Consider the following 23284-nt stretch of genomic DNA (forward strand, 5'->3'; position numbering starts at 1 on the left):
TTCTAATTCCAAAACTAAAACCATCTATCGAAGATCTTTTTAATTGCTCGTTTGAGTGATGAATTCAGCAAAATTACAATAAAAACCTGTGAGACACAATATTCCACATTTAACTCAAATTCTAAGTCCATATTTAGACATCTTTCAGCCACCCTTTGGTTTCATGTTTTAGGATAACTTTATCTATCTGTCCTCTTCCAGTCCATCTGACACTTCCCCTTACACCATCTATCTGGGCCGGTACCAGCTGAACGGAATCAACTCTAACATGGTGACAAGTTCTGTGCGCCAAATATCGATCCCATCTGACTATGTAGATCCTCAAACTGGGAATGATGTGGCTCTGGTGCAGCTGTCTGCACCAGTGACCTGGTCAGACTATATCCTTCCTGTGTGTTTGCCTGCATCAAGCACGCTGTTCCCAGCTGACCTGGTGTGCTACGTCACTGGCTGGGGGAACGTACGGCAAGATGGTAAAACTAGCTAAATTCTTTGTTTGTGGTTGTATATTTTACTGAGAGGATGAATGTAATGGTGGTAAACAATTGTTTAGAAAACCTTTTAAAGCAGAAATCTAGCATCTGCATCAGTCTGTCAGTGGTTTGTGAATCCTTGTCCTGGAGCGCTGGAATTCAGCATTTCATCTGATTTTAATCATCAGGCGATTAACAGGCTTCTGCAGAGCCGGATGAGCTGCTGCATAGGTGATTCAACCACTGAATCAAGTGTGCTGGAGCAGAGAAACAACAAAAATGTGCTGGACGCCAGCCCTCCAGTACCAGGATTGAGAACCACTGGTCTAGATAGTGTTACAAATACACACACATGCCCTGTGTTTGACATCCGTACAGTGGTCGTCTGACGTTATTGGCTAATGCTGAGTGGCGTGCAATTCACTGGGTGGGGCTCTACGGAACAGGGGAGCTTGCTCAAGAGAAAAAAAATGGATGTGTTGCCGTTATCATTGCACAGGGTAAAGCCTAGTTTATGCTTCTGCATCGGTGCGGAGACCGGCAACACCATTATCCGTCCTTGCATGGGCTCTTCGACACGCTCGCATGGACAGATGGAGTCGTGCCCACTTTTCTAAACATCGACGGGAATGCAAGCTTGTTGGTAAGGATACCACTTCCTTTAGATTTAACTGCCCCTCCATTCCCCCCTTAAAAAAAAGAGCCAAAGATATCTAGCGACAGACAACTTGGCTTGAAGAATACCTCACGTAAAAAATATGAACACTTATTCACCTGTGGCTGGAGGAGTAAAAAGATTCACAGCTAGCGTTTTATTCATGGACGGAAATGACGGTAAACGTGGGTTTAGACGTGGCAAGTGCATGAAGAGGTGGAGGAATGAGAGACGAATGTCCGCGTTAAAGTCTCTGAAAAACAAAAAGACAATAGTAAATACTGGGGATGTGAATCCCCACCGCTGAGTTCGATTCCCATCGTGATACGCTACCAGTGATACGATACATTAACGATCTAGTGAAACCCTCGACGATAAGGTCCGATACGATTCATCCCTGCTGATGATACGGTCTGACTTTATACAATGCGATTTGGTTTAATATAATCCATGAGACTTGAAAGTATTCAACACAAACAGCCCACAGTTGGTTTTGAAACATCATAATGTTTTCCTCTCTCTCTTTGTAGGATCTATTTGATACTGTATTGTTTTTGATTAATCTATAAACATACAAAAAATGCACTTCATTATGGTATGCACAAGAGGATTGCTTTATTTCCCATGAAGATTAGATCATTAACAGCATCATTACTTTTCTGGTTATTCTCATTCTCTTGTTAAATTAAAAATTGCAACTGCTTGCAAGTGAGAGTGCATACAGGAGTATAAAAATATTCTTTTGACTGATAGTCACAGCAACTGTAAACAGTACCAGTGAGGGATACAACCTGAAAGTCTTTCGTCTTTCGTCTTCGTCTTCGTCTTCCTCCGCTTATCCGGGTCCGGGTCGCGGGGGCAGCATCCCAGTTAGGGAGCTCCAGGCCGTCCTCTCCCCGTCCTTGTCCACCAGCTCCTCCGGCAGCACCCCAAGGCGTTCCCGGACCAGATTGGAGATGTAACCTCTCCAACGTGTCCTGGGTCGACCCGGGGGCCTTCTGCCGGCAGGACATGCCCGAAACACCTCCCCGGGGAGGCGTCCAGGAGGCATCCTGACCAGATGCCCAAACCACCTCAACTGGCTCCTTTCGATCCGGAGGAGCAGCGGTTCTACTCCGAGTCCCTCCCGAATGTCCGAGCTCCTCACCCTATCTCTAAGGCTGAGCCCGGCCACCCTACGGAGGAAACTCATTTCGGCCGCTTGTATCCGCGATCTCGTTCTTTTGGTCATTACCCAAAGCTCATGACCATAGGTGAGGATTGGGACGTAGATCGACCGGTAAATCGAGAGCCTGGCTTTCTGGCTCAGCTCCCTCTTCCCCACGACAGATCGGCTCAGCGTCCGCATCACTGCAGACGCCGAACCAATCCGCCTGTCGATCTCCCGATCCCTCCTACCCTCACTCGTGAACAAGACCCCGAGATACTTAAACTCCTCCACTTGAGGTAGGACCTCTCCCCCGACCCGGAGGTGGCAAGCCACCCTTTTCCGGTCGAGAACCATGGTCTCAGATTTGGAGGTGCTGATCCTCATCCCAGCCGCTTCACATTCGGCCGCGAACCTACCCAGCAAGAGCTGAAGGTCAGAGCTGGATGAAGCTAGGAGGACCACATCATCCGCAAAAAGCAGAGACGAGATTCTCCTGCCACCAAACTCGACACACTCCACACCACGGCTGCGTCTAGAAATTCTGTCCATAAAAGTGATGAACAGAACCGGTGACAAAGGGCAGCCCTGGCGGAGTCCAACCCTCACTGGGAACAGGTCCGACTTACCGGCTATGCGGACCAAACTCACGCTCCTCTGGTAAAGGGACTGAATGGCCCTTAACAGAAAGCCACCCACCCCATACTCCTGGAGCGTCCCCCACAGGGTGCCCCTGGGGACACGGTCATAAGCCTTCTCCAAATCCACAAAGCACATGTGGATTGGTTGGGCAAACTCCCATGCCCCCTCCATCACCCTTGCAAGGGTATAGAGCTGGTCCACAGTTCCACGGCCAGGACGAAAACCACATTGCTCCTCCTCTATCTGAGATACAACTATCGATCGGACCCTCCTCTCCAGTACCTTGGCGTAGACCTTTCCAGGGAGGCTGAGGAGTGTGATCCCCCTATAGTTGGAACACACCCTCAGGTCACCCTTCTTAAAGATGGGGACCACCACCCCGGTCTGCCACTCCCTAGGAACTGCCCCCGATGACCACGCAATGTTGTAGAGACGTGTCAACCATGACAGCCCTACAACATCCATAGCCTTGAGATACCCAGGACGAACCTCATCCGCCCCCGGGGCTCCGCCGCTGTGTAGTTGTTTGACTACCTCAGCAACTTCTGCCCCCGAGATCGGACAGTCCATCCCCAGGCCTCCCAGCTCTGGTTCCTCCTCGGAATGCGCATTGGTGGGATTGAGGAGCTCCTCAAAGTATTCCTTCCACCGTCCGACTATAGCCTCAGTTGATGTCAGCAGCTCCCCATCCCCACTGTAAACAGTGTGAGCGAGTTGCTGCCTTCCTCTCCTGAGGCGCCGGACAGTTTGCCAGAACCTCTTTGGAGCCGATCGATAGTCTTTCTCCATGGCCTCACCAAACTCCTCCCACGCCCGAGATTTTGCCTCGGCAACTGCCACTGCTGCACCCCGCTTGGCTATCCGGTACCTGTCTGCTGCCTCCGGAGACCCACAGACCAGCCACGCCCTGTAGGCCTCCTTCTTCAGCCTGACGGCTCCCCGAACCTCTGGTGTCCACCAGCGGGTACGGGGGTTGCCACCACGACTGGCACCGGCCACCTTACGACCACAGCTAGCAACAGCCGCCTCGACAATCGCAGAGTGGAACAAGGCCCTCTCGGACTCAATGTCCCCCACTGCTCTCGGGACGTGGTCAAAGCTCTGCCGGAGGTGGGAGTTGAAGACCGTCTTGACAGGTTCTTCTGCCAGGCGTTCCCAGCAGACCCTCACTATGTGTTTGGGTCTGCCAGGTCTACGCGGCATGTTCCCTTGCCATCTGATCCAACTCACCACCAGGTGGTGATCAGTTGACAGCTCCGCCCCTCTCTTCACTCGGGTGTCCAAAACATACGGCCGCAGGTCAGATGATACGACTACAAAATCTATCATCGACCTGTGACCTAGGCTGCCCTGGTACCAAGTGTACCGGTGGGCATCCTTATGTTCGAACATGGTGTTCGTTATGGCCAAACTGCGGCTTGCACAGAAGTCCAATAACAAAACACCGCTCGAGTTCAGATTAGGTGGGCCGTTCCTCCCAATCACACCCCTCCAGGTCAAGCTGTCATTGCCCACGTGAGCATTGAAGTCCCCCAGCAGGACAATGGAGTCCCCTGATGGAGCACTATCTAGCACTCGTCCCAGGGACTCCAAAAAGGGTGGGTACTCTGAACTGATATTTGGCCCATAAGCACAAACAACAGTCAGGACCCGTTCCCCGACCCGAAGGCGCAAGGAAGCTACCCTCTTGTCCCCCGGGGTAAACCCCAACACACAGGCAGAGAGTCTCGGGGCTAACAAAAAGCCAACCCCAGCCCTCCGCCTCTCACCCGGAGCAACTCCAGCAAAGTAGAGTGTCCAACCCCTCTCCAGGTCTCGGGTTCCAGAGCCAATGCAATGTGTCGAGGTGAGTCTGACTATATCTAGCCGGTACCGCTCAACCTCTGCCACAAGCTCCGGCTCCTTCCCCGCCAGCGAGGTGACGTTCCATGTCCCAAAAACTAGTTTTCTAGTCCGGGGATTGGACCGCCAAGGCTCCCGCCTTGGTCTGCCACCCGATTCGCATTGCACCGGACCCTTCATGTTCCTCCTGCGGGTGGTGGGTCCACAGTTGGACGAGCCCATGTATCCGGTTCGGGCTGGGCCCGGCCGGGCCCCATGGGCAAAAGCCCGGCCACCAGGCGCTCGCTCACGGGCCCCAACCCCAGGCCTGGCTCCAGGGTGGGACCCCGGTAACCCTCCAGGCCGGGTACTCCGACTCTTCGTTTTAACCTCCATGAAAGATCCTTCGAACCGTTCTTTGTCTCACCCTTCACCTAAGACCAATTTGTCATGGGAGACCCTACCAGGGGCACTAAGTGCCCCAGACAACATAGCTCCTAGGATCATTAGGGCACTCAAACTCCTCCACCACGATAAGGTGACGGTTCAAGGTGGAGAACCTGAAAGTCTTTCCTTACAAAGTGCAAACTTCACACTACCCCTGTACTCTCTTGTAGTGAGAGAATGGCATACAGGCGATCTGATTCTGAACAGAACTTGGAGAAAAAAAACTAAAAAGAAACCTTTGTTAAACTGGTCCTACAAGAAAATGTGTGCCAAAAATTCATGTATTATTTGCAGTCGCAGACCGTCTGGCACATCACTTGACCTTACTGAGTGATTTATTTCAGATGGCTCAGTGTCAGGTTTTTCTTCAAAAAGATTAATTGATCGACATGTTCAGGAAGAAGCAGACTGCGCTGAGCTGTAACAATGTCTCCAGCTGTGCTGAAGACCCGTTCTGATGGGACACTTGTTGCAGGGATGGACGAGTAGCCTTTGGCCAATTTCGAAAGGAGTGGAAGATCCACCTGTTCTTTCCACTACTGCAACACATCACCATTCAGCGATAAACATCCCTCCCTCTGTACCTCACAATATCCTCCTTAACTCTGTTCCTTATGCCTTTCTTTGGTGCTCTTGGACTGAAGAACTCTTCAAACATCTGGTCCAAGGGTGACTTATTTTTGGGTGGCTCTGCTAAAAGAGAAATAAAATTGAATACTGCAGAATATTTCTCAAACTAACCCAATACTACAGGTTATAGTTTAGTTTTAAGTTCATGACAAAAACAAAATTGTTTCTGCCCATCCCTCCCCATCTTGCTCATCATCATCGCCTTCATCCCTTCTGTGGCAGCTCTGGTGGTCATCTCCTGGTTCTGCAGCCAGCTTCTGTAGTGTGCCACACTGCCGTTGCCCTCTGCCTGATAATAATCAGCACTATTAGATTTCTGTCAACTTTAACAGACAAAAATAAGTTTCACCTGTTTTGCTGCTTCTGGCTGTATTTTCATAAGTCAAGTCCCCTGTGGAAGTTTGCTGGAGCTGAGGTATCCACGCCATGCCGCCTATTCATGTGTGTGGCCATGTTCGTGGTGCTACTAACATATTTTATGGCAGCATGACACTGTTTGCAAATGGCATTAGTCTTGTCAAGTTTTCCGTCTAATAAAATCCAAAGTGTTGCCAAACTTTGGACTTGTATGTCTTCACGCTAGCGTTGTGTATGTCCTCCTCACCCGTTCCGTCCTCCATGTTGCTGTTTGTAAGTTTGAGTGCCTGCGATGGTGTGTTCAATGCACCTCAGGAAAAAATGAAATAATCGATCTAGCCATTCCTTTTACCGATGAGACACAATAGGAAAGATACATTTATTTTTTTATTTTTTTTTTTTACTTTATTTACAATTGAACAAATACAAACTCGTTGGGGGAACACAGATCAGAACATAACAGGCCACAACTATAAAACAAACAAATAAGGCATAAACAAAATAAACATCCAGTCTTTAAAAAAATCAAATAATTGTCCATGTCTCTGCTTAATGAGGCCGCTTCCTTGTTCGTGTCTCCCAAAGCTTTTAGCGATGTCAGTAGGGATTTCAATTCACACTGCAGTAGATTAAGGGATGGCGTTTTGTCTCTCCATACATTGCGCATTTATCCGCCAGTTGTATCCGATGCTCCCTGAAGTTTCTGCTGCAGTCGTCTCCCTAAACTTAGGAACAAATCACCGATAAATGAATCTCTCCATCCCTACTGTCTTAGACTGGATACATGACAGGATACCACAGAACAGTGCTACGCCCTCTGTTGTCTTGGCGGGGAATTGCTTTGCAACACTCCCCAGGAGACGGAGAAGTCCGAGAGCAAAGTGTGTGTGTGTGTGCGCGCGCGCGCCCGTGGAGTTGATGCAGAAGCATAAACTAGGATTTGGACTCACTTTTGTAGATGAATTAAAAAACATCCATAGTTTCTGAAAAGGGGAAAACTCTGAACTGCTACTATAAAGAAAAAGGCTATGATCATGTAAAAATAAATCCAGATTTCTTCACATGTATGTTTATGCATTTTGGCAAATCCAGCAGCATGGTTCCCATAGGCATGATGGTCAATTCCATTTATGTGGGATTGAATTGGAAACTCTGAGAACCAGCGCTGCCTCCTAATCTGCTGCTGCCGCTTTAAGTTTTAAATTCCTGACATTCCTCTTCTTTGCAATTTGTCTCAGTGCCTCTGTCCGGAGTAGGGACTCTGCAGGAAGTACAGGTGCCAATCATCGACCAGACATCATGTCAGGACATGTATCTAATGGACCCGGCAGACCAGGTGGACATCCTGTCTGACATGATCTGTGCTGGATACCAGAAGGGTGGCAAAGACTCTTGCCAGGTACTGTTGGATCAACCGTTTTCTTTCCCAGAACTGCTTTAGAGAAGTCACTGATGTAGTGTGTTGTCTCCTGAAGGGGGACTCGGGTGGACCCCTCGTCTGTCAGATGCTCAACGGGACCTGGGTGCAGGCCGGGGTGGTGAGCTTTGGACTGGGCTGTGCAAGCCCCAACAAGCCAGGTGTGTACAGCAGGCTGACCAGCTACTCGGACTTCATCAGCTCCATTGTACCAGAGCTCCAGCTGTATGGACGGGCTCATCAGAACTGGTGTGGGAGTGTTGTCGTGCTCAGCTGTCTGGTTCTTCTGCTGCTTCACAGATGAGATGCTTTAAATGGAGCGTTTGAAATGGGCAGAACCAAAAGCACTCAGAATGAAGGATTTTAATGAAAGAGTGTTTTGGTAATACTTCTTAGTCACAGTAAAATCTATTTGTATCTTAAATGTGCACAAAGCCATATGGAACTTTAAACAAAGGGTTTTATAGCAATAATGTTACATCTTGAGCTTTGATTGGCCATGATTGTTTTTCCATTTTTTACTTTGAATCAGATCACTATACCATTTTTGACTTGGATTGGAAATAAAGATATTTTTAAGGTCCGTGTTTGGTCTATTCTCTCAATCTGGATCGAATCGTTGGGTCTTAACCGCCCATTCAAGTTTACGGTGAATTCTTCTTTTACTCTTGTTGGTTTAAAAAAAGCCATTTCTATTGCCTAAACATGAAATAATTATCACACCTCCAGGGATGAGTGATGACATGTTTTTAATCCACAGATGGCAAAGCATGAAGGTTTTAAATGAACAAAAACCGATTTCAAAAGTCCTCTTAAATGGCTGTTTTGGGATATTTGAAACAGTTTGTGTAATAAATTATGACTGATTACATTTATCTGTAGTAGAATTCCTAAATGGCCTCAGTTCAGAAAAACTGCTCACCTGCTACAGGTCTGAACTGAGGACTAGTGTGATTTCAGTCAAGACTAAATGGCTCCAATCTCAGAAATGTCACTGAAGTTCACAAACATTTTACCCCTTCACATTGCTTTCACTTAACTTAGGGAAAACCATTAATTCCCTGACCTGCAGTGAAGTTACGTTTAGGTGCTGCTGGTGTTAATTCAACCAGGAATCCATATAAATAACCATGTAAAGTGAAACAAAGCAAAGTTAGGTTAGAAAAGTGTGGTTCCATTGCTATAAGATGGCAGATTGGAGCCGTTTTAAAACTGCATCTCTGACTAGTCATTGGTTCATCAGTCTTTGATGTAAACTTTATTTCTCTGCATAGAGGCTGTTCAGTAAGCCATCAACACTGGGTGAGTGTGACTAACCTTTACACTGACAAAAACACCTAAAATGGCTCAAATCCTTGTAGGATTTTTGTGCTTGATGGAATTCTGTTCAGATGTTAGATGGTTTGGGAAAACAAAAGCAAAACGCGATTGTTTGGAGGGAGGAGTGAGTCAGGCTTCGGGGGGGATGGTATCAGAGAGGATCATGGGAGAGCCGAGCTGTAGCTCCTGCTGCAGAGACTCCAGGTCAGCTGGAGTCATGCGGTGGACCTCGCTCCAATCAGATAAGAGGGAGGCCGAGAGAGGGGCTGAGTCGTAGCTGGTGGAGAGAGAGAGAGAAAAATGCAGAAAACAGTGAACGAAACTGGTTTTCACGTGAAAGCGGCATGATGTGTGAATGGTGACTTGGCTGCAGCTCGTTTGGCTAAAGTCAGTTGGCTGCTTGAAGAGCTTGCTCATAAACTTTGGTTTAATTCACTTGTATAAAAAAGTTTAAGTTAAATCCATTACACAAAGACTGAATGACATAGCTGCAGGAGTCGAGCCTTCATTTCTTTGTTTCCTTAAAATGAACCAGATTATTTTATTTTCCATTCCGGAATTTTCATCGAATACTCGACTATTACCAAAGCACGGGACGGATAATGCAGCCAAACCAGAATCAAGATCTCTAAAGAACTTTCAGCAAGCCAGAAATGGCTAATGGCTTTTGGGGAATCGTCATGAAAGAGTTTTCTTTTTTAATTCTTGATATTAGGAGCATTTTTATTCTTTATTGGTTGAGCTGAATGGCTTACATAAGTAAATATACTGAAAAGGAGTAAAAACCAGCAAACTAAGAAAGCTTCAACTATCTTGATCAGATTGCTGAGTTTTGCAGGCCCTTGATCTCAGCAGCTAACTACCACACAAGGTCGTCTGATCTCCATCTGCTTCATTAACTTTTGAATCTGGTGAGAAAATGGGTGACATATCAAAGCTGGGACGCAAAGACGGTAAGCTGGTAATAAACAGTGAATGAATCATACGATGGAAACGGAACAGATCTGGACCTCACCTGTCCCGGTCACAGTGCTGCAGGTCTGTTAGAGACTGGTTCAGGAGATCGTCCAGATCAAAGCCCACGCCGTATCCCGCCCCGCTGCCTTTTGGGGTGACTGAGAACACAGGAGGTAAAATATCCTCCACCTGACACAGGAAGAGTGGAAAATATTGGGTCAACTGAACGAGGAGAGAATCTGACTGGAGAGGGAGTGTTTGTAAAAAAGCATACCTGGGACTTTGAGAGCTGCTGTGTTACTTTATTGATGTCAGGAGCAGCGGGGGGTCCCTGCTGACCAGTATCTGTGAATCCCAAACTGGGATGGGGCTGGGAGGGAACTCCTAACGTCGCAGGGAGATGGTTTGTACTCTGTGTTTTCTCTTCTACAGAAGGACAGAGCTTCTCCATCGGGCCTGTGCTCGTAGTCAACGGGTTGACGTTGTTCTGACCTCTAACGTTCCCGTTCATCTCTCGGGTGTTCACCGTCGAGGCTTTCGACAAAAAACTCTCGAGGGGTTGCAGCTGAGGTTTGGGGTGGTGTTGGGTCTGACCATGAGGCTGGAGGAAGCTCGGTGGTGACTGCGATGTTCTGTTGGGTTGCTGAGAAGGCCTGGTCTCCAGCTGCTGCCCGCTCCAACTCCCCACTCCACAGCCGAATCCACCCGGAATGCTGCTGTCAGCGCAAGGTTTGAGTGAGCCGTTTTTAACTAATCCACCGGTGACGGTCATGATATCCACCCCTCCGCTCACAGCAGCGACGACATCTGCTGGAGACTTGGAGAAAGGCAGCTGCTGCGTGTTGGGAGGAGGAAACAGCCCCGGCTGGTTTCTTTTCATCTGAGGGACCAAAGGCTCATTTGACTGAATTTTCCTCACGTCTCTGTCAGTTTTATTGTTCAGGACGTTTTCGCCGACACATCTGTGTGAGTTACAATCCTTACCCTTTGGTCCCTCGTTACTAGCATTATGGGATTTGTCGCTGCAGCTGTCCATCATCTTCGTCCAGCGCTGCAGCAGGCTTTTGTCGTTGTCGCTCAGCAGAACACCACCCAGCAAATCCCCTTGTTTTCCCTCTCGTCTTTCCTTTTCTTTCATTTTCCTCTCCTTCTCTTTTGCGCGTTCCTGCCTCTTCCTTCTTTTCTCTTCTCTCTCTCGTTGACGCTCCTGGGCTGTGACAGGCCGCCGCAACTCAGGAGTAGAAGACGAGATGCCTCCTGATATAACCGCGTCAGTGCCCAGAACTGAGACACCTCCATCTGCAAAACACAATCAGAATCAAATCGAGAAAGGGAAGCATACCAGAGAGGATGGTAGAAAAATGAACTTACCGGTCCTGACTTTATGTCTGAGAGCTGATTTCAGTAGGGCTGCCTTGAGTGCAGCTTTAGTATCGTCTGAAATGGCGGTGCCTTTCCTGGTTCCCTCTGGTGCACGCGGAGGAGGCCTTGCATTCTTGGACAGAGACTGGGAAAGTGACTGGGACAGAGACTGGGCCTGCGCTGCCGACAGAGAAAGTGAAGGCACAGTGGTGGGAAGGGGGGTGATGGTCTGTGCTTGTGTCGCAGGGATGGAGGCCACGGGCCGGCTCTGGGTGCTAGGAGGCAGCTGGGACTCGCTGACTCTCATCGATTCAGACGGAGCATCCTGAGTGGACACTGGGGTTGTTAAATCAATTGTCTCCAGCTGACCACTGTCAGAGTTGGCACTGGGCATGTCCACATCAACGGGACACGCTTGGCTTTTACTGAGGAGGGGGAAATTATGGGTCACATGAGGTGGGACGACTTCTAAAAGATCTGCAGGCTTATGAAAGGTTTTTATCTGGTTTGAAAATGCTTGGCTCACATCTGCTGGTGGCTGATCGTGTTGCTGATGAGGTTTCACATCTCTGGGTTGCTGGATTTGTGTGTGCTGTGCCATTTGTTTGTTCAGGTCCACATTTACTGGTTGAGCTCTTTGCTGGTTGCTGTTTTGAGCTGCCGCTCCACTATGGGCCCTAGGCAAAGGCCTGAACTGGAGTCTTTGACGACAGTTCAGGTTCTTTTTATGAAAGTCCTGGATCTCCATCAAAATGGCCTCTTTAATTTGTTCTTTATTCATTGGAAGCTTATCAAACTCAAAGTCAAAAGCTGGCACACAGCTGGGCTCGTCGTCCGAGTCATGGTACTTAGCCAGGTAAGGATGCTCCAGTGCGTCCTTCACGCTGATGCGTTCACGGGAATTGAAGCGCAACATAGCCGCCAATAGGCCTAAAGCCTCCGGTTCAGCTTGGGGGTACAGTTTAGCCAAAGGCACAGGGGTCCGCGGTGGAAGACTCTGAACATAGGAACGGACCCTCTCAGCTCTAATGGTGCTGATCAAATCCTCAGGAGGAGTGCCTAGCACACTCAAAATCAGCTGGAGCTGGTGCACATAATGTTTCCCAGGAAAAAGCTGTTTACGGCCCAACATTTCAGCGAAGATGCAGCCCACAGACCACATGTCAATGGCCAAACTGTAATGGTTCAAAGACAGAAGCAGCTCAGGAGCACGGTACCATCGGGTCGCCACGTACTCCGTCATGAAGGAGTGAGACTCCTCTGGGTGTGAACTCAGACCCCTCGCCATGCCAAAGTCACCAATTTTCAGCTCACAGTTTTCATTCACCAACAGGTTGGAGGGTTTGAGGTCGCGGTGGATGACATTGGCAGAGTGCACGTATTTGAGGCCACGGAGGAGCTGGTACAGGAAGTAACGCGTGTGCTCAGGGGTTAGAGTCTGCGCAGAGTGAATGATCTGGTGTAGGTCACTCTCCATGAGGTCCAACACCACATACCTGCACACACAGAGATGACTTAGACAAGCAGCTGACCAAATACTAAGGATCTTGTGTTTGCAACAGTGTAATGTTCAGATATGTGCAGAGTTGGCATCACAAAAACAATAAAGTACATTACATACACGGACTTAAAGGCAGAGTGGGGAAGGTTCGGCTGTAGGATGTCTTTGATGGCAATAATGTTGTCATGTTTGAAATGCTTGAGAATCTTCAGCTCTCTTAATGTTCGTTTAGCATTTGTTACCACTTCAAAAGCATTGGAGATCTTCTTTATCGCCACCTGCTTGCCTGTGGAGTGCACATGTAGAACATTTCATCGTGACTTATTTCAAACAGAGGACATTTTCCAAACTCTTTAAAGACATCTTCCTTACCGTTGTCCCTTCTTCTGGCCGATGAAACGACGCCATAAGCACCAGTACCAATGGTTTCTATGATATCGTACTCCTCCCCAACATCGAACTTCACATCTAGAGAGTGCGCTTTAAGCAAAGCCAGGTTTGTTGCTGCTGTGCTGGTGTCTGAGGTGCTGCCTGCTGCCTCGGCCTCACGCTGGTTCTGGCTCTCTCTGCTGTTTTCGGTGGCCATTTTTTCAGGCGACATGGTGCTTTTGGCATCTCCACAGCGCTCAGTGGACATGTTTCTGTAGTACCAAAGTGAGTCCGTAAGTTATATTGTTTCCCATGTCCTTCTCTGAATATCTGTCAAATATTATTTTATTATTACATAAATGATTATGAAGTCAATGTTGTGATTGATAAGCGTTTTAAGTTTTTACATGTTTATAAAGACAAAGTTTCTCTGCTTATTTAAAAAAGGTATTAAACACTCTTACCAACTGATGAAATGGGCCAGACGTAAACCATGAAAACATAGACTGTTGGTGAACCTTAATAATATGTTCTGAAGTTATTATGTTTACTTAGTAAATTGTTTTGCTAAATCAAAGAAAAAAATGTTTGTGGTAACATTTAAAAATTATTTGAGCAGAGGTACACCTGGGATTATTGAATAGGTAAAAATGTTCATTTAACTGTCTATGAAGAAATAAGACGTAACCTCAGATGTCATTTTAAAAAAATTAATGGAATCACTAAAAAAGCATTAAGAGTTTGCACAAATTTTAGACAACTCTGGATCTTATTTTATTATTTTCATTCATTTTTCTGTCTGTTTTTGAAATTTAATTCAAAATGATCTTCTGTTAAGGTTTAATACACAGCTGTTAACTGTAATTAATGGCATCTATGCCATTGACTGCCATAATGCATTATTCAGTCATATTTTTTTTCTGGGAATAAACATAAACGTAGAGTTTCAAGTCTTTTCATTTTCTTCTGTACTAATCCGAACTTGGAAAAAATCCCATACTTTGCCAGCCTGTGAAAAAGTTACACATAGAGTGTGTGTGTGTGTGTGTGTGTGTGTGTGTGTGTGTATTCCAACAGCACGGAGACATTAATCATCTTAAAAATATTATTTTATCTTTATTTTATTGCCTTTTCATTAATTAATTTATGTAGTATATGAGATAGCTCGTACGTGCTCCTGGTTTAAATGCACTGCTCAAGAAAATAAAGTGAACGCATAAACTGCACAATGTAATTCCAAGTCAATCACACTTCTGTGAAACCAAATTGTCCACTTAGGAAGCAACAGTCAGTTTCACCTGACAAGGCACTGATGCTATGGACTGGCCCGCCCGTTTCCCTGAACTGAGTCTAATTGAGCACATCTGGAACATCATCTCGCTCCATCCACCAACACCACGTTGCCACACACTGTCCAGAAGTTGGTGGATGCTTTAGTCCAGATCTCGGAGGAGATCCCTCATGAGATTAATAACGATACTTCATTCATTCAGATCTAGGGTGTCTTATTTTTGTGTTTCCTTTATTTTTAGCAGTGCATTGTTCCTCGTTTACTTCACACCTTGAGGCCTGGATTGAACTCTTTTAGACCAAACCTGTAGCTTTTAGTGTTTAGAGAAGCCTGATGACGAACCCAACTGAAGCGGATGATTACAGCATTTAAACATTGACGTTACATGGTAACAAAGAATAACTTACTTGACAGGAGCAGCCTAACCCACAGGGGCGTCGGCTAGTTAACGTTACGTGAGGCTCTAGGTTTCTCTTGAGCCGTAAAACCATAACTTCATCCACATGAAAACAAAACTTCACACTTCGAAACCCCGTTTACAAATTGCGTACAATGCGTCCAAGTCGTGAGCAAAGCCCCTACGGTCCACTCTTTTTTAAATCGCCAACCTGCACGATTATACAGTTGTTTTGTCTGCAGCTTCCTCAATCACTTCCATGTTTTAGTTGAGTGCCAAGCGGCGGACCAATTAAAGGAGAGGAGGACCAGAAAACTAACCAATAGGAATAGAGAACGTCTAAAGAGGGCGGGACTTTACATTGGACACTAAGGGCTCTGTGGTATTTATTTAATTTTGGGTGGCGACGCTGCAATTTGCCAGATTCCGATCGAGCAAAAAATACCAGCCAGTGTTATACAAACAATTTGTATATGGAGCAATCAAGGGACTGTAGCAAATTCTAAATGGTAAAATAATAAAATATTAGTCAAAAGACTTCTAAAAAGGAGGAATTATCTTTCGGCAGAAAATTAATAAAAGTTTGTTTTAAATAAGATCTTACTGAACCCCCCTTCTAAATAGAATTAAAGCACAAATTACATTAGTTAATTTTTTTTTTTTCAGAAAAGATGACATTTTTAAAATAATAGCTTTTAGCCTGTTGAGGCACGTTTTTGATGTGAGCTTACGTATGATACCAATTTTAAATACTGTTTTAATTTGCTTTCATGGTTTGTGTACTTTGTACTTTTTGAACAAAGCAACACAATTTGTCCAGAACCGGTAAATGTGTCGTATTCAATTATAACAACACGATTTAACAGAGGTGTGGACTCGAGTCACACGACTTGGACTTGAGTCAGACTCGAGTGTTTATTTTAATGACTTCTGACTTGATAAAATCTATAAAGACTTACGACTTGACTTAGACTTGAACTCCAATGACTTGCGATATGAATCGACTTGCATCTGTTGACTTGATGACGACTTGAGCGTTTTTCATATTTTAGCACAAAAGGGACATGACATGAACAAAAATCTTACATCATTCTTCGTTCTGGGTTTGATCTTGTTCTGCTAAATGCAGCAGCACTTTGTTTGTAATCTATTTCAGTTGCACTTTTTACTTGTTTCAGCAAATAAATGGATTTTAAAGAAGCTTTATTTCTGGAATTTATTTATTATCATTGTCATTAACCCTCCCACTGTCCTAATGGGTGGCCCCGCCAGGAACGTTGACCATTGAGCAGGGTTGATGGTTTATATGACCTCACCCCTGCTGCCACATGGACCTCAAGGGATAAACCGTCATTCCTGCTCAATGGTCAACTTTCCTGGCGGGGTCACCCATTAGGACAGTAGGAGGGTTCAATTGAAGTTGGACAGATGACTTGATTATGACTTGAAAATTCAAAGTTAAGGACTTGGACTTGACTTGGACTTCCATATCATTGACTTTGGACTCGACTTGGACTTGGTTGTCTTTGACTTGACTGGAAAGACTTGTAACTTACTTGTGACTTGCAAAGCAGTGACTTGGTCACACCTCTGTGATTTACATAAGAACCCTAGTTTGGTGAACACTCGACTATATTTACATTGATGGTATATGTTTTTTACAGTAATAAGATGCCCAAATTTTTTTTTGAGACTCACCGAAAGGCATTGAATTCACGAATAAAAAAGATGTGGGTTCAACTTTCATTTTGGAACAATTGTTCAAGCAAGGGAAGGGAATGATCTGAGCATGCAGGAGGACTGACCCATCTTAAACCTTTGTCGGCTGTGCTGAAGAGTACAGAACCAAATTATTTAATTAATTAACTGAGTGTTCTCTTGTCCTCTGTCCTCCGGGCCACACACACACACACACACACACACACACACACACACACACACACACACACACACACACACACACACACACACACACACACACACGGGACTGTCTCAGCTGTTATATATTTTCCTTAAGGAGTGTGCACGTACAGCATGCGCGCCTCGTGCACAAGCCTACTATTGAAGCTGCCGTTACGCTTTTGGCCTGAGGGGGCAATCGCGAGCATAAAAATTCAAAAGTCCGAAAAGTCCCTTTAAACAAGAAACAACCAATTTTGTACCCATAAACAATGAATTTTACAATCATCCCATGTCTTCAATGTTTTTTAATAGAATTTCAATTATGTTTAAAATCTCTGAAACACCTCAACAAATATAGCAAAAATCTATATAACACGTTAGCTGAACTTCCAAAGTGATTTCCTATTTCTATATGATAAATGCTGTACCCTCATTGAAAGCTGTACTCTACTTGTTCTTTATGTTCTTTTGTCTCTTGTTGTTGTCTTATTACTAGATATTTACAAATGTTATAGCAAGTTAACTGCTCCTTTTGAATTTAAGTTTTGGACTTAACATTGTCAAAGTGCCATGTTTGTTTGTAAATTTACTAAATAAAAAATATAATAATAAGAAACAAGAGAACTCTTCCTGTCTGCTGTAACACGTGGACCGAATCGTCCAGTTAGAGAGAGAGGGATGAAACACTATTAGACCAATCAGAAGTGAAAATGGCGTTTCTAACACGTAACACGTTGCTTTGCGTGAGGATTCTGTTCGGTTCCAGGGGTCAGTTCTTCAGTTCGACACAAATAATAGTTCCAAGTCTCCCTTATGGCTGCGCGTCAGGGTTTACCGAGATGGGAGAGAAAAGCGAGAGTGTTTTTGTGTTTGTTCGGTCTGTGTCTGTCTGTTTATGCCCTCCATGTGGAAATCTCCAGAGAGAGAGACCCAGACTACAGAGCTATGTGTGACCTGGGGGAATCCGTGAGCTGCTCCAAGGTTTTCACCTCCAGGTAGGAGATCTCTCCTCCCCTCGCTCTGTTTAGACAGCTGCAGAACCAACAAACCTCGCTGATATGGTTTATTTTCGCAAGAACAGATTCCTCGTGGGATTGCTAGCTCTTTGGTATCCACGTGTTAAATTATTGAAATACTTTCCATCACTTGCACCAATATGCACATGCACACTGGTCTTTGTTAGAGTAGCTGTTTAAAACAATTGGAATTATCTTTCTTGTTGTTCCAGAAAAGCTCAGAGTCCCTCTGCTAGACATGCCAAAGCCTTTGCTAAACAGTATTTTGTTAATCATTTGAATGCAATTTTAAATTGTGGGAGTATTTATCTACGAATAACAAGACAATTGGATGGATGGGTTTTAATAGAAGCAAAAACGTAATTTATCAAGACAAGCGTTTTGCCTGAACTTTGACTCTTTTTTTCTGCAGATGGGGACGTGGTTTTGGTCTGGTCCAGTTCTTCGTGGACAAAGACAGCCCCCTGAACCAACCCAACAGTTTGCTTGGCATCATATTTTACACTCTACAGATGGGCCTCGGTTAGTCTGATGTTAAATCCAGAACAGCGTTTTTAGACTGAAAGCTTTTTTCTTTGTCTTCTGTGGTTTGGTTTGTATTTTAATTACATATATGAAAATTATGGGAAACCTTTTCTGTGTTTTTAAAAAAGAACCAAAAATGGAATTCGAAATCAGACACAGCAAGAACGTACCAAAGATTATGGGATTGCTTCTGCACAAACTGGGACTGTAATTCATGTCTTTGTTGCAGGACTGTCTCCGTCCAGAAAAGCAGCCCTGGCCTTGGTCCTGTCCTCCTGGGTGTCCATGGCTGGTTCTCTTTATCTCGCATCTATTCTGGCCTTTGTTCTGGGAGATTTCTGCATGGTGTGTGTGTCCACATACATCGTCAATTTTGCTCTGCTCTATACCAACCTGAAACGAAGGAGAGCAATTGAAGAGATGAAAGAAAAGACAGGATAAATACTTGTGAGATTTTTTTGTAAAATCAAGCTGCTTGTTTTATTTTATTTTATTTTTTTTACTCATAGTTAGAAAATTAAGTTGTTTAAAATTCATCTCAGAAGATCAGTTGGATGATTTTATTAAATCTTGTGTTAATCAGTCTTTGTGAAGCTCATTACACATTTTAAGACTGTTGTGACATTGTTTAATTTTAGCTAATTATCTCAAATCACAGAAATGGAGACAAAATCAGATTCCGCACCATGCAGATACTCAGATGGGCCAGCAGATAGAGCCAAATACTCAGTTTTAATCTAGTTCTGGAAAGATGAATTGTTTGTTTTCTGTACTAAATAATGAGAAAATGAACAAATATACTTTTCAAAAGTTAGCAACAGACAGTAAATGTTTAGATAGCCCACTTAAAACAAAGTTAACCTGCTTTTACCTTAAATTGTTGGAGTTGGAATTTTGTTTTCCAGAAAAAATGTTACATGTTTTTTAGTGATCTGCTGGTTACAAAGTGCCCAAAGTTGCTTTTTATTTATTGTTTACAGGTTTGTCTGTCAACAAAACACACCTTTTAGGAGTTTTATGTCCAAAATGAATACAACATTGGGAAAAGATCACAAGAATGTATAACTAAGCAAAAAAGACAAACTAAAATCTAAACAATTCTATTAAAAATAATTAGGAGCTTCTTCACAGCAACAGCCTCTGATTGTTATTGTTTTTATAACTTTATTCTGTGTAAACGTAAATAAGGAAAACATGAATAACAAACTAATTAGCAAAAACAATTGCTCTTTGAAGAAGACACTAATAATCACAATTTCATGTAAAAACTATTCAACCAGTAATTCCAACAGAGACATTTAGAAGATTCGGACAATCAAAGACAGAAAAAGAGAAACCCATTTCTTTCAGAAGTGCTTCAGGAGTGGAAGGTTATCCGCCACGTCCTAAACCAAAGCTCTAAACGTCTGCAGGAACGATCCACTTTATCGACTTGTCAGGACATCTGGAAGCACGGTAAGCCTGATTTAGACAGTAGAGGTCTACTCTGAGCCAGCTGTGGATGTAAAACAGGTACAGTCTGACCAAAGGCTTGTATTCTTTAAAACCAAAGCGTTTTTAGACACTCACTGGAAGGAGTTGGAGTTCCTGGTGTTATTGGAGAAGCTGATGGGAGTAGGACAGATGAATGTGTCGTCAGGATCTTCTCCACTGGAGGTGAATTGGACAAAACCAGGTTTATCAGACTTGATTTTAGAGCTGATCCAGGACTGGTAGCGAGACACTGGTGTAGACTCCTGGCAGGCTGGGACGAGCACAGCCACGACCAAAACAGTGATGGGGTCATTTTGCATTGTCGCTATATGTGTGGGTTTTTTTTTTTCAATATGTGTATTTACCCTTTTTTCCAGCCTTTTGTGTAGCTGCTTATTGTCATGGGGTGTTGATGAGGTAGAAAACATGGATTCTATCGTTTGATTCAATTCAATTTTATTTATATAGTGCCAAATCACGACAAGAGTCATCTCAAGGCACTTCACATAATAAACATTCCAATCCAGGTCAGTTCAGTTGAACCTCTTCTTAAGTACGTGTGCAGTTTGTAAGTTGGTGAACATTAAGCATGTTTTTGAACTATTTTATAGTTGGCAGTGCTCATGCACCTGGTACCGGTCTGTTGGGTTCAAGGTTTGTAATCTCGTAGAATGGTAATTTGGCGACTTAAGCTCAATGCCACAAATGTTGGTTTTATTCTCAACAGATATCAACACCATAGACCACAATACTTTATCTCAGCTTGAGCAGTAGGTGGGGATCCCTGGATGTGATCTGGAGTGGGTTAGGTCCAATCTCTCAGGGAGAAGCTTCTGCATAAAGCTAGGCGACTTGCCCTGTGAGGGGAACCTCAGGGGTCTGTTCTTGGTGTGTTGCTGTTTCCCTCTATCTCATGTTCTGTGTCCCTTTGTTCCCCAGCCCCTTCCTGTTCCCACTTCAGGCTCTCCTCTTGTGTCCTAGTCACTCCCTGATTTTCCTAGTTGTCTTTAGATTAGTCCTCCTCACCCATCTGGTTATTAGTGGTTTATTTTTGCCCTGTCTTTTAGGTTTAGGCCCTGTCCACACGTAGCTGGGGATCTACCAAAACGTAGATATTTTTCTATGTTTTGGCCAGTCATCCACACGAAAACGGAGTTTTTTCACACGAAAACGGATCTTTTTAAAAACTCCGGCCAAAGTGAAGATCTGCGTTTTCTCCGTTTTGGGTGTCTGCGTGTGGACAGACAAAACCGGAGTTTTAAGGTCCGCAACGTCACTTTCCTCGACAAAAAATGCTGACATCACGTGTGCGACCTGTATTTACACTAGCCGGCAGCATGGATGCCCTCAGAGCTGCGCTCGCTTTATCAATTGTCCAAGCGCTTTTTGCTTGTTTGTTCTTGCAAGCGGAATTATTGCTCCTTGCGGAAGACCACAGACGAAGGACGAGGTTAAGAACGGGGGAAATACTGCCGCCTACAGGTCTGGCATGTCCTTAACAACGTATTTATCCGGGTACGTGTGGACAGAGTTTTTTTTTAAACGAGGTGGTGTGGATGCAAGTTTTTGTAGGGGCGGTTATTCATTTTTTTAAAAACCCGGCTACGTGTGGACTAGGCCTCAGTCGTCTCCTTTTAAAAGCAGCTGAAAACTAACCTGTTCAAGCTGGATTTTGCGTGACCTTAGTCACTACCCTCTCCTTATTCTGTTCTTATTCCACCTTTCCCGGGATCCATTGATTTTCCTCTTTCCTATTAATTGTCGCTCTCCCTTTCCTTACATTTTCTTTGTTCTTTTCTCCTTGTAAACATATTTAAATCATTTTTTAAATCTTTTTATACTTTAATTTCTTTTCTGTTTTTGCTTCTGAGAAGCACTCGTGATTTTTATCTACAGAGGTGCTATATAAAAGATTGTCTTCTAAATTGTGGAATGCACTGCCAGTTAAGATTAAGAGACATCCTAATCTGTGAAGCACTTTGTGACTTGTGTCTGTGAAAAGTGCTATATAAATAAATGCCTTCTTCTTCTTCTTCTTCTTCTTCTTCTTCTTCTTCTTCTTCTTCTTCTTCAGGAACATTGCTAAGTTGAGTCCCATTCTGTCTCGCTCTGAACTTGAGACAGTTATCCACACCTTCATCTCCTCACGCTTAGACTACCGTAACTCTCTTTTCACGTGTCTGAGCAGAACCTCCCTGAACCGTCTACAGGTGGTTCAGAATGCCTGTGCTCAGCTTCTGACCAAGTCCTCCAAACAACCCACATCACCCCGCTTCTCCTCCAGCTTCATTGGCTGCCAGTCAACTTCAGGGTTCATTTCAAGATCCTGGTTCTGGTCTATAGGGCCTTACATGGACAAGCACCATCTTACATTGGTGATCCTCTTAGTCCCTACACCCCCAGCAGGTCCCTGAGGTCCAGCGATCAAAGCCTACTAGTTGTGCAATGCACCAGGCTAAAGATCAAAGTTGACAGATCATTTGCTGCTGTGGCCCCCAGACTCTGCAGCTCTCTCCCCTGATCCTGAGATCAGTGGACTCAGTGGTCTCCTTTAAAAAGCAGCTGAAGACTCACTTGTTCAAGCTGGCTTTTGGATGACCTTCTTCACCACTCTCTTTATTCTACTCTCCCCACCTATTCCACCTTCCTCAGGATCCACTGATTTCCCTCTTTCCTGTTCACTCTCTCTCTTTCTTAACATTTTATTTTAAATCCCAATCATCTATTTTTGCTCATTTTTAATATATTTTTAAACATTTTCTAAATGCATTTTTATATTTTTACATTTTTTGTTTTTGTAAAGCGCCTCGTGATTTTTAGCTTGAGAGGCGCTATAGAAATGATATTATTTTCTTCTTCTTCTTCTTAACTGTTTTTAAAACTGCCTTTAAAACCCATCTATACCCATTCGACCAGGTTTAGTGTTATTTGTCTTTTGATTGTCCCCTGCCATTTGACTTTATTCCAAATGTTGTTTTTTGATTTGTTTGAGGTTTTTTAATTTTGTTCAGCACTTTGGTCCATGCCTCCTGTTTTTAAAAGACTCTAAATAAACTTGGCTCGGGTACTGACCTGTTTGAAGCCACACTGATGCTCTGCTCACTATTGTGTTTTAAAAATCTAATTTACGAAGAATGTGTAATCACCAATAAAGTTTTTTTTTCACAAAATAATTCCTAGTTTAACTCTTGCTCCTCCAGGGGTAGAGTGTAAGTTCAATTACATTTATTACATACAGATATCTGCCCACTTTTCTTTTAATTTTGCTTTATTTGGTCACAATTTAATGTTTTAAATATAAGACAAAGAAAACCTGAGAAAATATATTTAAACAATGATTTCACTTAATATAAACAGTTTAATCTAAACCAACCCTAAAATAAATGAAAACATAATTAAATCTAATACTTGGTTTTATCAACTTTTAACAGCAACAACTGCAATCAAGCTTTTGTGATCAATGAGTCTCACAAAGGGATTTTGTCCCACTCTACTTCAAAATTTGTTTCAATTCTGCCACACTCGAGGGTTTACCAGGAAAACCACCTTTTTTATTTAACTTTATTTATAAAGCTCTTTCAC

The 23284-nt window shown here is 44.2% G+C and overlaps 3 protein-coding genes across 4 annotated transcripts in view; 2 read left to right on the top strand and 1 right to left on the bottom strand.

Moving 5' to 3' along the window:
- Nucleotides 1-23284, top strand: part of LOC107387977 (uncharacterized) — a 31954-nt gene that overhangs the window by 1195 nt on the left and 7475 nt on the right. Inside the window, 18 exon segments of the mRNA XM_070545312.1 lie at nt 202-473; nt 7411-7571; nt 7648-7910; nt 10299-10484; nt 10531-10734; nt 10810-10973; nt 11088-11500; nt 11593-11684; nt 11886-12084; nt 12137-12208; nt 12307-12492; nt 12562-12658; nt 12962-13030; nt 13141-13331; nt 19522-19684; nt 19782-19941; nt 20314-20376; nt 20642-20735. Of these exon segments, the coding sequence (XP_070401413.1) occupies nt 202-473; nt 7411-7571; nt 7648-7910; nt 10299-10484; nt 10531-10734; nt 10810-10973; nt 11088-11500; nt 11593-11684; nt 11886-12084; nt 12137-12208; nt 12307-12492; nt 12562-12658; nt 12962-13030; nt 13141-13331; nt 19522-19684; nt 19782-19941; nt 20314-20376; nt 20642-20735 (3049 nt within the window).
- Nucleotides 8322-15057, bottom strand: mapk7 (mitogen-activated protein kinase 7). 2 transcript variants are annotated; one of them, XM_015963283.3, is made up of 7 exons: nt 14797-15057; nt 13102-13370; nt 12850-13015; nt 11238-12724; nt 10141-11165; nt 9925-10055; nt 8322-9186 (listed from the first exon to the last, which is right to left on the bottom strand). In XM_015963283.3, exons 2-7 carry the CDS (start codon nt 13364-13366, stop codon nt 9039-9041), a joined length of 3222 nt encoding a protein of 1073 aa, XP_015818769.3. In that variant the 5' UTR covers nt 13367-13370; nt 14797-15057; the 3' UTR covers nt 8322-9038. The 2 variants fall into 2 exon arrangements, with proteins under 2 accessions (XP_015818769.3, XP_070401687.1); XM_070545586.1 differs by lacking the exon at nt 8322-9186 and adding an exon at nt 9202-9817.
- On the top strand, nt 17389-18811 carry vkorc1 (vitamin K epoxide reductase complex, subunit 1). Its single transcript, XM_015963281.3, has 3 exons — nt 17389-17683; nt 18117-18226; nt 18459-18811. The coding sequence occupies exons 1-3, from the start codon at nt 17502-17504 to the stop codon at nt 18668-18670; spliced, it is 504 nt and encodes a 167-aa protein (XP_015818767.1). The 5' UTR covers nt 17389-17501; the 3' UTR covers nt 18671-18811.

Source organism: Nothobranchius furzeri, chromosome 16, assembly GCF_043380555.1.
Source record: "Nothobranchius furzeri strain GRZ-AD chromosome 16, NfurGRZ-RIMD1, whole genome shotgun sequence".
In the NCBI taxonomy this organism is placed as follows: Eukaryota; Metazoa; Chordata; class Actinopteri; order Cyprinodontiformes; family Nothobranchiidae; genus Nothobranchius; species Nothobranchius furzeri.

Excerpts from the sequence above, each read along its gene's own strand:
- vkorc1 (XM_015963281.3), top strand. The coding sequence starts at position 17,502 with ATGGCTGCGCGTCAGGGTTTACCGAGATGGGAGAGAAAAGCGAGAGTG. Across the intron at positions 17,684-18,116 it reads TCCAAGGTTTTCACCTCCAG|ATGGGGACGTGGTTTTGGTC; the intron begins GTAGGAGATCTC and ends TTTTTTCTGCAG. Across the intron at positions 18,227-18,458 it reads CACTCTACAGATGGGCCTCG|GACTGTCTCCGTCCAGAAAA; the intron begins GTTAGTCTGATG and ends TCTTTGTTGCAG.
- mapk7 (XM_015963283.3), bottom strand. The coding sequence starts at position 13,366 with ATGTCCACTGAGCGCTGTGGAGATGCCAAAAGCACCATGTCGCCTGAA. Across the intron at positions 12,725-12,849 it reads CACTCTGCCTTTAAGTCCGT|GTATGTGGTGTTGGACCTCA; the intron begins GTATGTAATGTA and ends CTGTGTGTGCAG. Across the intron at positions 10,056-10,140 it reads AGCAGCTCTCAAAGTCCCAG|GTGGAGGATATTTTACCTCC; the intron begins GTATGCTTTTTT and ends TTCCTGTGTCAG.